General features: G+C 39.8%; 1 protein-coding gene across 1 annotated transcript in view; it reads right to left on the bottom strand.

The window, feature by feature from the left end:
- ctnnbl1 (catenin, beta like 1) overlaps positions 1-12,783 on the bottom strand; it is a 50,517-nt gene extending 37,734 nt beyond the window's left edge. The window contains exons 1-8 of the mRNA XM_069693939.1: positions 12,617-12,783; positions 10,654-10,872; positions 9,200-9,306; positions 8,761-8,900; positions 7,807-7,904; positions 5,032-5,125; positions 1,554-1,645; positions 775-847 (exon numbers count right to left, since the gene is read on the bottom strand). Coding sequence (XP_069550040.1) covers positions 775-847; positions 1,554-1,645; positions 5,032-5,125; positions 7,807-7,904; positions 8,761-8,900; positions 9,200-9,306; positions 10,654-10,872; positions 12,617-12,646 — 853 coding nt within the window. The 5' untranslated portion in view covers positions 12,647-12,783. The remainder of the gene's footprint in view (positions 1-774; positions 848-1,553; positions 1,646-5,031; positions 5,126-7,806; positions 7,905-8,760; positions 8,901-9,199; positions 9,307-10,653; positions 10,873-12,616) is intronic.
- Positions 12,784-13,207: the final 424 nt, after the last annotated feature.

Here is a 13,207-nt window from a genome sequence, read left to right as displayed (position 1 = left end):
TGCCAACAACATCTCATTTGGAAAGTATGGTGAATCTACAGGGTTTTCATTAGCAGGGACAAGATGCTGTAGTTTTACATATAATCCTTTAGAACTCGGGCTTATGTCAAATTCAATAACCGGAAATAATAATTACATTGAAATAATTTAAATCGTTTTTACTTTTACTTTAAACCACTAACTAATAAATCTGTGATGATTCGTGGCGGTATGTTTACTTTGTTTTGTGAAAAATAACAGTTTCAAATTTACATTTTATTTTGGTATTTGAAAGGCTGGAGGCAGAGGATGAATGGAGGCAGCACCAGTGAAGAGGAGGGAAAGGAGTGCAAAATGAGACACGATTCTCACTGAATATCAATGCCTTATATCATTAATGAAGCACTTGTACAAGGACCTTATCGTCCTGTAGTTGTGTGAGGCTTTAATGGGTTTTTACTGAGGGAGTGGATGGATAGAAAAGACAGCAAAAAGATAGTGGGGAAACATGAAATCATAAAGTAATGGAGAAAGCAAGAGAGAAAAGAAAAGGGAGAAAAAAAGAGGAAAGGATAAAAAGTGAAACAAAGGACAATGAGATACAAAAAAGGAATAAGGGAAAGGACATAATAAGGTAAAGAGAAAAATCAACCAAGCCAAGATGGGTAGAAAAAAAAACAGAAAAGGAAGGAATGAAAAGAGAAAAAGGTGGGTGGGAGAAGATAAACTAATAGATACTAATAGATAAACTAATATCATTTGGAGCCATCAAACCATTTACTGAGACACACTTACTGTCATTGTTTTGCAGCAGGATGGCCAGGATTTCACTGCAGTACAGCTTGTTAGCATCAAACGGCATCTTTGCCTGAGAGGGAGAAGGAAAGAGGACCAATTCTAATTACCACTCGTCTTGAGAAGCTCTGTTCTCCAGAGAATTAGAAAAGCCCCATGTGTTCTGCAACAAAATCTGCATTTTTTTTTTTTTTTTTTTTAACCTTCAGCAGAGATTCTGCCTTGTATACTGATAAGTCATATACAGCAATGGCATTTCTAAACACATTTGTTTATTCATAACAACCCAACAGAGGGAGAATACAGAAATGAATCATTTTCATTCACAGTTTACCTAAATTGAAAATATGTAATTGTATCTAAATGTTTTTGGCCATCCAAGTAGAGCCAATGTATGGCAAATGGCTCCCTGGCTCCGATGAGATTTACTCCTGTTAACATAGCAAAAGTTATGTGTTTGAATAAAAAACGTGTTCGTGTAGATGTAGCCTATGAATCGAAATTTGGTAATAAATGAAAAGGCCTTTTTTTGATGGCAGATAGTATCAAAGCAATTCAGTCGCTGCCATAAACATTCCGGTACCCGGACCTAAAGACAGGGAAAAGCAGCACATTTCTGAGAAGCCGAAGTGACAGGACATCAGAATTCTTCGCGTAAATGTTGACTTAACCAATTCATGAAAATATTTGACAATTATTTTTCTATCAATCAGCTAATCAATTAATTGACTAAATATTAACGCTTTAAAAATAACTTCATACAATATTCAAGCTCTTACCTTGATTCTCTTGAGCAGCCACTGCATGAGTCCCTGCTGGGCTGCCTCGGTGCACAGGCCTGGTCTGAACTCTGCCATGTTTTCTATGATCGCTGTGGAAATCAAAAGTCAAAATTCAACCCTCCAGATTGGTGTCCGCCCTGCTGAAGTACCCTTGAGCAACTTTAGAAAAGCATTCCTGACATGGATCAGATAAATTGGGATGCCCCGATCTGAAATGCCAGATCAATATCAAAACCGATGCTGATCCTATTAAGCGGATCGGGCATCGGTCAGACGTGACTGATCCAAATTAAATATCTTCTTCAGTGTTTCTCTCATCTTATAAACTTCACTGCTTCCACAAGCACAAACAATTTTTTGTTGTTTACTCTATGTTGGTGTGCCTGCGTTTGTACACGCTACCACTTTAATAAAGTGGTTTTTAATCAAAGGCCAAAGCCCTCTATCAGTCAAAATTAACTTTTTCCAGTGAAATATGACATCCATCTTTTTATAGAGGGTTCGTTTGGTTTCTGTCTCAGTCTCTTTTAATAATATAATTAGAAAGCTGTCTCTGCTACTTAATGTCTCTATCACAGCAGCAGAGGACAGGGAGATAGAGACTGTCATGAAAAGGGGAGGAAGAGGAGGAGGAGGAAGAAAGGAAAACTAAAGAGGAAGGAGGGGAGAGGAAAAGCAGAAGGGAAGGAAAAGAGGAGGGAAGGCAAAATAGAGATGAGGGATGGAAAGCTGAGGGAATGAGGAACCTCAGAAGTGAATGAACGAGGACATAACAAGATCACAAAAGGAAGAGAGTGTTGTGAGAGGATAAAAAAAAATGAAATAAAACAAAAAAGAGCAACATCTGGAGAGAGGGGCTGCAGATGATAGAGAAATGATAGAGACAGAGAGAGGAACAGAAGAGGAGATGGAGTGGAAGGGTGCTGAGGGAGCGAGAGAGAGGAAGGGCCTTTATCAGTGATTCAAACAGAGCAGACAGACAGCATCCTGGAGGACAGCGGGCTCAGAGCAGAGAGCAGCCAAGGCAAACAAAAGGCTTATTCAAGCTCAGAGAGCTCCCTTGATAACTCACACAGACGCCGTGCACGCACACAAACTTGAACAGAGGATGCACAAGCGCTGCTCCCACGATATAACCCCACATACAGAGCCAAGTACATACACCTCAACAGCCCTCCTGACACTCGGCCTCAATCTGGCAACAAAGACAAAATTCATCTCAGTAGACTCATTCAACACAAAAAGAGCTGAGAGGCTGAAAACTCTGATTCATGCGAGGCTAAATACAGAGAGTGACTTTTCAAGCTATCTGCTGGCCCGTGCCCTCTCGGCAGACACTAATTCTCTGTAACTTGTACGGCAGACTTTGAGAAGGAGCGAAACCTCAAAAGAGTAAGTTGTTTCAAAAAGTGCTTTCTCTCTGCCAAAACATTAACTTAGACATTGACGGCTTCCTGTCACCGTCGCTGAAAATGTGTGGGACACTTGGCAGCAGGGGGACGCAGTGTTAGAGCTGAAAGAATGCAAATAAAGTCAATGTACACCCTCTGTGTAATGTCAAACGCAAAGTCTGCGAGGACTCCCTGTCACTACACTGCCCAAAGCTCTAACGCTGCCTCGTACATACCCTCAAGGCATGCCTCCCTCTGGGAGTGATTGTCATGTTTCAGCATTAAACAAAGCCGGCTTTATAAATTTGTCTTGCTCAGAATATTCAAAATGTTACTATTTATATTCTGCCCTGGTTTTTCTAATGTGCGGTATAGAACCTGCAATGTGCAGCGAATGTCCCAGATTTCTCCCAGATATTTGTCCCACGTGTTTTGAATGTGAATAAACACACAAAGCTGATTAGCAAATGAGGCCCCTTCCAGTCTTTAATGGTTACACGACTCATAGGAAGATGCCCAGCTCATTGTGCTGTTGAATCTAGTCATAAACAAGAGTGAGGCCCCCTGGGTAAATTATATGCTGTCTTTTTTTCATGTCTAAAGTCAAAAGGAAATAAATGCAACACTTGCAGCAAACAGCCATTAAAAATAAAACTTTTATTTATTTTTTTAAGTAGAAAAAACTAATTATATTTGTACTGTAAAGTTAATTTGCCCAGTGGGAAAGTAAAATGGTTACTAGTTTAATGAGAACGTGCAGTAAACTTCCCGATGGTTAGTATTGCTGGTTCACATTTGAATTATCATTAAAATTGTATTTGATTACTCGGCTTTAAAAAAAAAAAAAAAAAGAGAAGAGAGAGAGAGAGAGAGAGAGAGAGAGAGAGAGAGAGAGAGAGAGAGAGAAAAAAAAAACTCGCTGTAAATACTGTCCAGCATCCACCAAAATGAACAACAGTCTCCCGGACGTGTGAGTACAGTGACAACACGCAATGTGGGCTTGTTTTGGGTCAGAGAAAACATGGCAGACAGCAAGCAGTGAAAGCACTCCAGAAAATATTTTATCCCAATTTAGACAGAGACCTAGCCAGTGATAGCAACTACAATGTGATAGAAAAAAACAGGACGAGGAAAGAGAGAGGGAAGGAAGGAAAGAAAGAAAGAAAGAAAGAAAGAAAGAAAGAAAGAAAGAAAGAAAGAAAGAAAGAAAGAAAGAAAGAAAGAAAGAAAGAAAGAAAGAAAGAAAGAAAGAAAGAAAGAAAGAAAGAAAGAAAGAAAGAAAGAAAGAAAGAAAGAAAGAAAGAAAGAAAGAAAGAAAGAAAGAAAGAAGGAAAGAAGGAAGGAAGGAAAAACAACACTACGGGCTACATATGGTGGGACTATGCATATACAGCTGTTAATAGCAAACTGGGACACTTGTGATAAATGGGAAAAAAAACATTACTATTACAAAATTGACACATTTATCACTAACCTAATTTATCGTAACCTAAAATATTTAACTCTGTGATGTATTTGGAATAAAAGAAAAACATCTAGAATGTAAATAAAACATGATATTGCACAGTAAGAAGAAACACTGAGATAAGTTCTGTAATGTTAGTTTGGTTTCCTCCACTAAACAACATAAACAGTTCCATACTTCACTCCTGGCACCTGCTTTGTTTTGGTCTAGGATTCAGTTCAAAACATGATGAATGTTTGAATGCAGAGTGCCAACTTTTTCAACCGTTTGATTCAGATGCTCTTTGCGTATATGTATTGGACAGGTGGCAGTGAAATGACTGTAGCTGCATTTTCTGTCCTTCTGTTACTATTTCAGTTAATTCATGTCTTCCAGGAGACAACGCTGTGGTCTCCTAAACCTTACAGTGTCTGTATTACTACATTACTGCAGCTCAGTGAAGCCAACCTTGACAAAACTCATTACAGGAATGAAAATATGGAACTCCTTTGCTTACATAGACATGACATGATATGATTCTGTTGAGACAATAAACTCGATATATGTCACTGAGGTTTATTTATATGCTGGAAGCAGTTTCCTGTTTGATAAGCAAAGACCTTAGTATACATCTCCTTACCCAGTGTGTTGTAGATGCCGTCAGCCTCCTCTTTGACCTGCTCATCCAGCCGCTCCATATTCTGCACCAGCAAGGCCACCACCTGACCCTCCAACTACACACACACAAAGATGAAGATAGACTCAATGCCTGGACACATTTCTACGGCAAATCAAGACTTAGTCCATCAGGAATGAAACCAAACATTTATCCAATTTATATCCAAATATTTGAAGGTAGCGGACAACTATTACTCTATTTGTATCTATAAAGTTTCTCATTCTCATAATGATGGCTGTGTAATATAAATCATGACTGTTGGTAATGGGTTGTAAACTTCTTCCCTTTCGTGAAAGCTTTTACACCAGTATCAATTCCTGACACTTTTCTAATCTCACCGCAACTTTTTCCACTTTGTTGGAAGTCTGCCGACTGAATCGTTCTCTTTAAAAATATGATGTGGCATTTAAGAAATAAAATTGACACTTCACAGAGAGAAAAATGCAGAGTTAACACAGGGCTGACAAAGTGATGGTTCACTTTTAAAATCTCAGTCTCAAACTCAGTTCCTGCTGGAGCTTCTCTGAAAATGTCCAAGTGTTATCAGTCAAGTCAAACTGGAAACCGATCATAACCAAACAAAGCTTGCGGGGTGCCGACGGGACCGATAAAAGTACTATTACAGATGAAAGAAGGCGACAGTCGACTCAGATTTATGAGCCATCGGAGACTGTCGTGGATCATTTTGATTTATTTTATCAAGGATAGCACCTGGCCTTCTGGCAGCAAGGACAGAGGTGCAGTGGGCGTTACAGCAAAGACGAGACAAATGGATTCAACCAACCCTTGCTGCCCAGAAACGGTTTCCCTTGGAAGTAGCTGCACAGAAGAGTGAGGTTTACAGGCGCTCCATTGCATGGTAAATGGACTGCGTTCATGTAATGCCTTTATCTTGACTGCTGCCAAGCCACCCGAGCTGCTCTGTCTGACATTTGTCCAACGGTTGCTACAATTCTTCCCGTCAGACACCAAACAGCCAGCCAGTCAACAAAAGAGTCAGAAGTACCACTGAGCTTTTTTTTTGCCTCTTCCAAGCATATGCAGTTTACACAATCCAACAATACATCAGTGGACGAATGGGCTTGTGACACTGCTGAGGGTTTCAATGCTGTGCTTTTTTTTAAAAGGATGATTCACAGCATTACACTGCATTTCCTCTTTTCTGTGAGTAAGTCTAGATGAAGGGTTTTCAACATCTCACACTGTGGGCTCCCACTCAGATGGAATTGATACATTATGTATGCATATAATACATAACATTGTATACAAATGAACATTGATTGATAGGATCTCAAATGACCTAATAGCAGTTCCACCTTGCAATGTACCCATGGATGTCCAGAGAACTAACACCTGATATTGCTGAGAAACAATTTATTAAAGTCCTAAAAACATACAACGCAAACAATCAGGACTGTGGCACAATGGCACTTGGGTTCTCCAACATGACAATCCGCCCACTCACAGAGTGTTAAAAATGCACAAAAACACAATCAGAGCTGCGCGCCACCCCGACTCACTGACTTTAGCTCCCTGCTACTTCTTTCTTTTCAAAATGGACAAACTTTGACGTGAGCTCTGCTCAAGCTTCAAGTGGAGAAATCAAAGACACACCAAGACCAGAGGTGATAAAAACATAGGTAACTCAGGTGCTGATTTTGATCAAGCGATGCAACTTGGAATACTTTCTCACCACGGTTGTGGCTTCTCTGCGCTCCGTGTACATTACGGTGCTCCGCGATGTTTGCGTGAAACTGGAAGAGTCTTTAAAATGTTCGATCCACACTACTCCATTGAAAAGCCGCTTTGACTAAGTTCTTGTCACTGTGACTGTAAATCATTTTTTTTCTGACTGCCACAAACTCACATAGTTAAAAGCAATGTAAACATGATAAATCAATAATTAATCAACAAGTAGTTTACAGATCTGTTTCCCAGTTAATTACAGAATGTGTCAAATATCCAAATATAATGTGTATTACTAAAACCCACTTTGAATGTTTTTTACACATTGCTATTTTAGCATTGTTCTTAATATAATCATTCATTAACTTGTGGAAGCAGAAAAAAATTATATGGTAAATGATCTGTACTTGTATAGCGCTTTATCACCTTTCGGTCTCAAAGCGCTTTCACATGGTTTTTCACATTCACCCATTCACACATTAATCAGACAGATCACCATGCAAGGTGCTGCCATCAGGAGAACATTCACACACTGATGGTACACCATCGGGAGCAACTTAGGGTTCAGTGTCTTGCTCAGGGACACTTGGGCATGTGGACAGGAGGAGCGAACCACCAACCTTCTGATTAGTGTGCAACCCACTCTACCGTCTGAGCCACAGCCTCCCTGTAACAATAAAGTAACACAGTAACAACAACAAACAATGTATCAAATGTCAACAGAAAGTGGTCTCATAAAAATTGGACCCCACAGCCTCAGGGCAACAGCTTGATGAATTAAAAAAAACAAGTGGTGCTCACTGCACAATCAAAGTCACTCAGTCCAGAGAGTCCACTGACTGCAGTGAGCAGCTTCTCCAAAAATAAAAAATAAATGTCTGCACACAAGCGAGAGCCACCTGAAGCTTTGCTTTTGATTCATTAGTAAAGACTAAGGAATCAATTCTTCTCTGCCTGCTTTGGATGCCAGAGCCCAGAAACTTAAGTATTCACTCCACAAAGTGCTGCTTCATCAATATCAACAATGACTAATAGAAATTTTGAACTCACCAAAGCATCTATGAGCACCTCGGCACCCTCCTCGCTCTCATGGAGTGTGTCGATATCTGTCAGCTCCTGCAGCAGGTCCACGACTGCTATAGCCACATGTGGTTCAGGTTAAGGACGATACGTTTGTATTAAAAGAATAATTAACTGATTTAGCATTGCACTCCCATAACAGTCAAAATTAACACGGCACTCACCTTATACGTCAAAACCTGAAATCTAAATGACCTCGAATGCAACTCAACCACTGACAGTTTGGTCTCAGATTTAAGTGTATTTCAATTGTTACATTTGATTTGACGTCTTTCAAAAGTTTTATGGATTTATTTAAATTTTCTGGTGAATTTCTTCTTTTCCCTCATTTTAGCTACTCTTAATTAATTGTAATACTACATATTAAAATGTTTATATATAAATAAATTACACCATTTAATGTTAGTGGTAATTATATTATTACAGTTACAGGATATGGCTGGGATTATTGTCTAGATTTCTTATTGACAACAAATCCCATAAAAATCCTTCAATGCTTTACTCTCAATACTTTTTGACTTTCGTATCATTTGTGGCACTCAATAAAACAAGAATCTTAAAACCTGTTCATTTAGTATTTAAAAAAAAAAAAAAAAAAAAAGGTGAAGTCATTTCCTGAAATTGCTGCACAGTGTTATTTTTAACCGGTTTTATTCAAATTTGTTAAGGACTACTTTTATCTGTGGATTTGGTGCACTTTTATATTGGATCAACATTACCACTGGCCACTGTTCGTATGTGATGAAAGAACATAAAGCTCGAGTGCAATTGTAAGCATGAGATCAATGGTTCTAATGGTATTTGGACAATAACGGAGCTCTGTCGCACAGACATACGATCAAAGACCGATGTCAAATTCCAAATTCAAAACAAATTGATCAGGAGTGACAGACTCTCTGAATCCATCTCTAAATGAAAGGATATCTGTGTTTTCATGACTGAGGAGGCCCAGCAGTGAGTGGACGGCATTAAGCTCCACCAGCAGGTGGTAGAGATCTGGCATTGTGGCGATAACGTGCATTTCCTGGATGATGTCGTTCAGATCCAGCTCTGACTCCATGAATCTGGTTTAAAAAAAAAAAGAAAAAGAATGTGGATCGCATGTTAGTGTTCTGTTTTCCTTTCTTTCAAGTTAGATCATATTGGAGGTATTTTGGCAGTTTTTGGATTAATTGTTCAGAAATATTGCAATTAGCTGATATTGAGGCACACAGTATAAATTCACCATAAAATGTTTTACACATTTCTAGAAGTCCACATGAATTTTTGCTTAATTGACATAACATTGGTTATATAACAGGTTTTAATTAACCCTTCAAACTCCACCAATAAAGTGAAACAGTGTGGTAAGTAATGAGCTTACTTCTCTGGACTGTCCGGGAACTTAATCCTCAGTTCCTGGTTTTTGTACGACCTTTTCTCAAAGGTCAAGATCATTTTTTTCACTGAGCTCTCATCGACCGGCTCTGCCTGGTTGATTAGTACAATAGGCGAGGAGAAGGGAGGAAAAGATGGAGAAGGGAAGATAAGGTGAGAGGGGAAAAGTATTTTATTGAAGCAGCTTCTGCCATAACAAAGTCTAAGTCACCATAGTTACATAAGTGGAACACAGCGACCAGAAATATTGTTCAATCAGAATCAGAAATGTGACTGCATCATCTCACTTAAAAGGAAACGTGTTTGACCCCCTGATGGCTGTAAAGTGCTCCAGAGATAATGACAGGTTAGGACACTACAACTGTCTGACATTATGGAACAGTGCAGCTCTTTGCTGTGAGTAGCTCTTGACCATGTGAATCTTTGAAAAGGCTGCAATGTGGGAGAACAGGATAATAGATGTGCAGTTTTCTACTGCACCACACAATAAGGCAACACTGGCACTGACACTCACATTGAAACCTTCCTGAAGCAGATGTTTCTCACTAATTTTGGTTCTGAATACTTTGCCTTTGCACTGAAGTAATGCCAACACAGAGGAGAAGGTTTTTCTGGTTTCATTATGGAACATACTACCGTTCATCCGATCTATTTACATTTTATCATTCGGTTTGCAGTGGAGATGATTTTGTGTTAATAAAAAGGCCAACTGAGTGTTTTTTCAGCTTGATATTGTTGCTGTGACCCTCAATGATCTCCACTGGCTCTCAAACTTGTAAGTGAAAACACAAGCGGTCCAAGCTGACCAATCCCACTTCTTATTGTGTCCTCGTGGTATCTCCTCCACCACACAGCAGATATGTAGTTTCATTTTGAGGAGCCACACATTGGCTACGAAATCAGAGCTTCAGTACATATACACACAACCTGCTGAATGTAGCACTGGCTCCTTGATGCAGGCGTATAAATCCAACTCTAGAATGCCCAGAATGCAATGGGAACAACGCAAACATGATTGCAATATTGCAACACGTCTTGAATTTCCCACCGATCTATGATTACTTATTTAGTTTAGATAAAGCTCAAAACAAGGCAACTAAGATAAGAAACACTATTGTCATACGCCGTAAATAAAATCAATCTATTTTGAGTTATAAACAATATGTGAAGCACACGTTTGTTCTTTCAAAAATAAAGTTTGAGGTGGATAATGTGTGATGAATCGCTAAGTGTTGACAATTCAGTCTCATTGAATACTTGAACCAAGGTGCAGAGAAGCCGATAACTAATTGTGTTTCACTTTGCTGGTGAACCACTGAGGATTAAGGGATGAAGCATGTTTAAATAAAAGCTCCAGATTGTTTCTGCTGAACAGAGATGAAACTTCAAAGAAAAGATAATATAACAGCTCTGTAATAATTATGAAATAATTTCCTCTACCTCAGGTTCTTCTTCATCCTGATCCATCAGTTTCTCCAGGATCTTCTTCTTGTCCGCAGTCATATCCTCCATCTCAACACCTCCTTCTATTCCCAATGCTGCTTCCCGGTATCTGGCCAGCTCCCTGGCTCCCTTCTGTTGCTTCCCTCCTCTGGAGTCCTCATCTCCTCCTGCTGCTCCTCCATCCTCCTCCCTGGGACGCTTTGCTCCTCGATCAGGCTGCAACACGAAAAGAGATGGTGAAATGTAATGATGTGGTATATACACTGATCAGCCCATATTATTAAAACCGCTGGAAGATGAGGCATCAAGTACAGAACAACAACCCAGCTATAAATCCTGCCTTCATAAGGATTGTAATGCTCAGTTGATAATACATTTGATTGACAGAGATGTTGAGTTATTTCGATGGCAAAGCGTTCAGCTTTAGAGAAAGGCATAAATGTAAATGTGACCACTTTGTAATCAATGGCATTTTGAACAGTAACTGTAAATTAATGACATATTTAATTCTCAGTAATTGATTACAATTACATTTATTTTGTAATTTAAAAATGTAACTCCGTTCTATGCAACTAGTTACTGCCCGTAACACATTTATAAAAATAGATAAATATTTGTAAATGACTGTGGTGTAGTACATACTTGATAATAGATTAATTATATACTGAACGTGAAACATCTTCAAGAAACGTGACTAGATCCAAACACTGAAGCCTCGTATGGAAACACTGAAGCCTCGTATGGAAACACTGAAGCCTCGTATGGAAACACTGAAGCCTCGTATGGAAACACTGAAAACACTGAAGCCTCGTATGGAAACACTGAAGCCTCGTATGGAAACACTGAAGCCTCGTATGGAAACACTGAAGCCTCGTATGGAAACACTGAAGCCTCGTATGGAAACACTGAAGCCTCGTATGGAAACACTGAAGCCTCGTATGGAAACATTGAAGCCTCGTATGGAAACACTGAAGCCTCGTATGGAAACACTGAAGCCTCGTATGGAAACACTGAAGCCTCGTATGGAAACATTGAAGCCTCGTATGGAAACACTGAAGCCTCGTATGGAAACACTGAAGCCTCGTATGGAAACACTGAAGCCTCATATGGAAACATTGAAGCCTCGTATGGAAACACTGAAGCCTCGTATGGAAACATTGAAGCCTCGTATGGAAACACTGAAGCCTCGTATGGAAACACTGAAGCCTCGTATGGAAACACTGAAGCCTCGTATGGAAACATTGAAGCCTCGTATGGAAACACTGAAGCCTCGTATGGAAACATTGAAGCCTCGTATGGAAACACTGAAGCCTCGTATGGAAACACTGAAGCCTCATATGGAAACACTGAAGCCTCATATGGAAACACTGAAGCCTCGTATGGAAACATTGAAGCCTCGTATGGAAACATTGAAGCCTCATATGGAAACACTGAAGCCTCGTATGGAAACACTGAAGCCTCGTATGGAAACATTGAAGCCTCGTATGGAAACACTGAAGCCTCCTATGGAAACATTGAAGCCTCGTATGGAAACACTGAAGCCTCGTATGGAAACATTGAAGCCTCGTATGGAAACACTGCATCAGGATGTTTTAAAATGAATGAATACTAACGATTGGTGTGAACAATAAGTCTTGTATAACAAACGCAACCACATCAACTAAATGGGCTTTTACGACAACAGCATACCAGTTAAGAGACGTCAATCAAACGGCCTGTCTTTTGACAAACAATGCCATTAAAGCTGTACGTCTCCGTTTGTACAACCAGACAGGTAGCTCCACGACGGTGACGGTGAACTCAACGGGGTAAACAACACAGTAAACAAGAAGCAGAAACTAAACTCGGTCTGCTACGTGACTGGGAGCGGCTGCGCGGCACGCAACTAAGCGAACGAGCTAAGTTCATGCTAGCTCAGTTAGCCTCCTCTTCGCGTTAAAGGGCGGGATGAACTCTGTACCTGATAGTTCAGCAGCTCTCCGACATCCATTTCTCCACGTCAGAAGCCGAAAACCGTGAGACTGTTTTTGTTTGGAGATTTGAAAGACGAGCCTGCACAGATTAAGTTAGCTACTCAGCTAACAACAAGTTCCCAACGTACACATGCTTGCCGTAAAACAGTCCTGTTCGTCGTCGTAGCAACGGACTGATTCTTCTTCTTCTACGTTTTATGGCGGATGGCATCCAGCGAAAGGCGCATTACCGCCACCTACTGTGGACCGGCGTTATCTATACACTTACAAACAAACAGAAATAAATGTATAAATTAAAAACAACAACAACAAAAACTCAAATATAGGTTGAACCAATTCAGTGAACTAAATTATTTTACTCAATCCTATTTCTTTCAAGTATTGCAATACACTCCCTGCCCTGAAAGTTAATGCATCTTTTAGATTAAGTTCCTCAACTCCCATCTTCCTCTTTAACCTGTCTCGCTCTAGTGTTAATTTCTGGCTATGACAAACGATATGATCTACAGATTCTGGTATTTTGCAGTGCTCACATTGTCATGTTGGGTGTTTATTTATTAATTGCATTGTTTTGTTCA

The sequence above is a fragment of the Brachyistius frenatus genome, unplaced genomic scaffold, assembly GCF_029030835.1.
Source record: "Brachyistius frenatus isolate BFR_SWC_R1_liver_20210118 unplaced genomic scaffold, ASM2903083v1 Contig_16, whole genome shotgun sequence".
Lineage (NCBI taxonomy): Eukaryota > Metazoa > Chordata > Actinopteri > Embiotocidae > Brachyistius > Brachyistius frenatus.
This window is presented reverse-complemented; position numbering and strand designations above follow the sequence as displayed.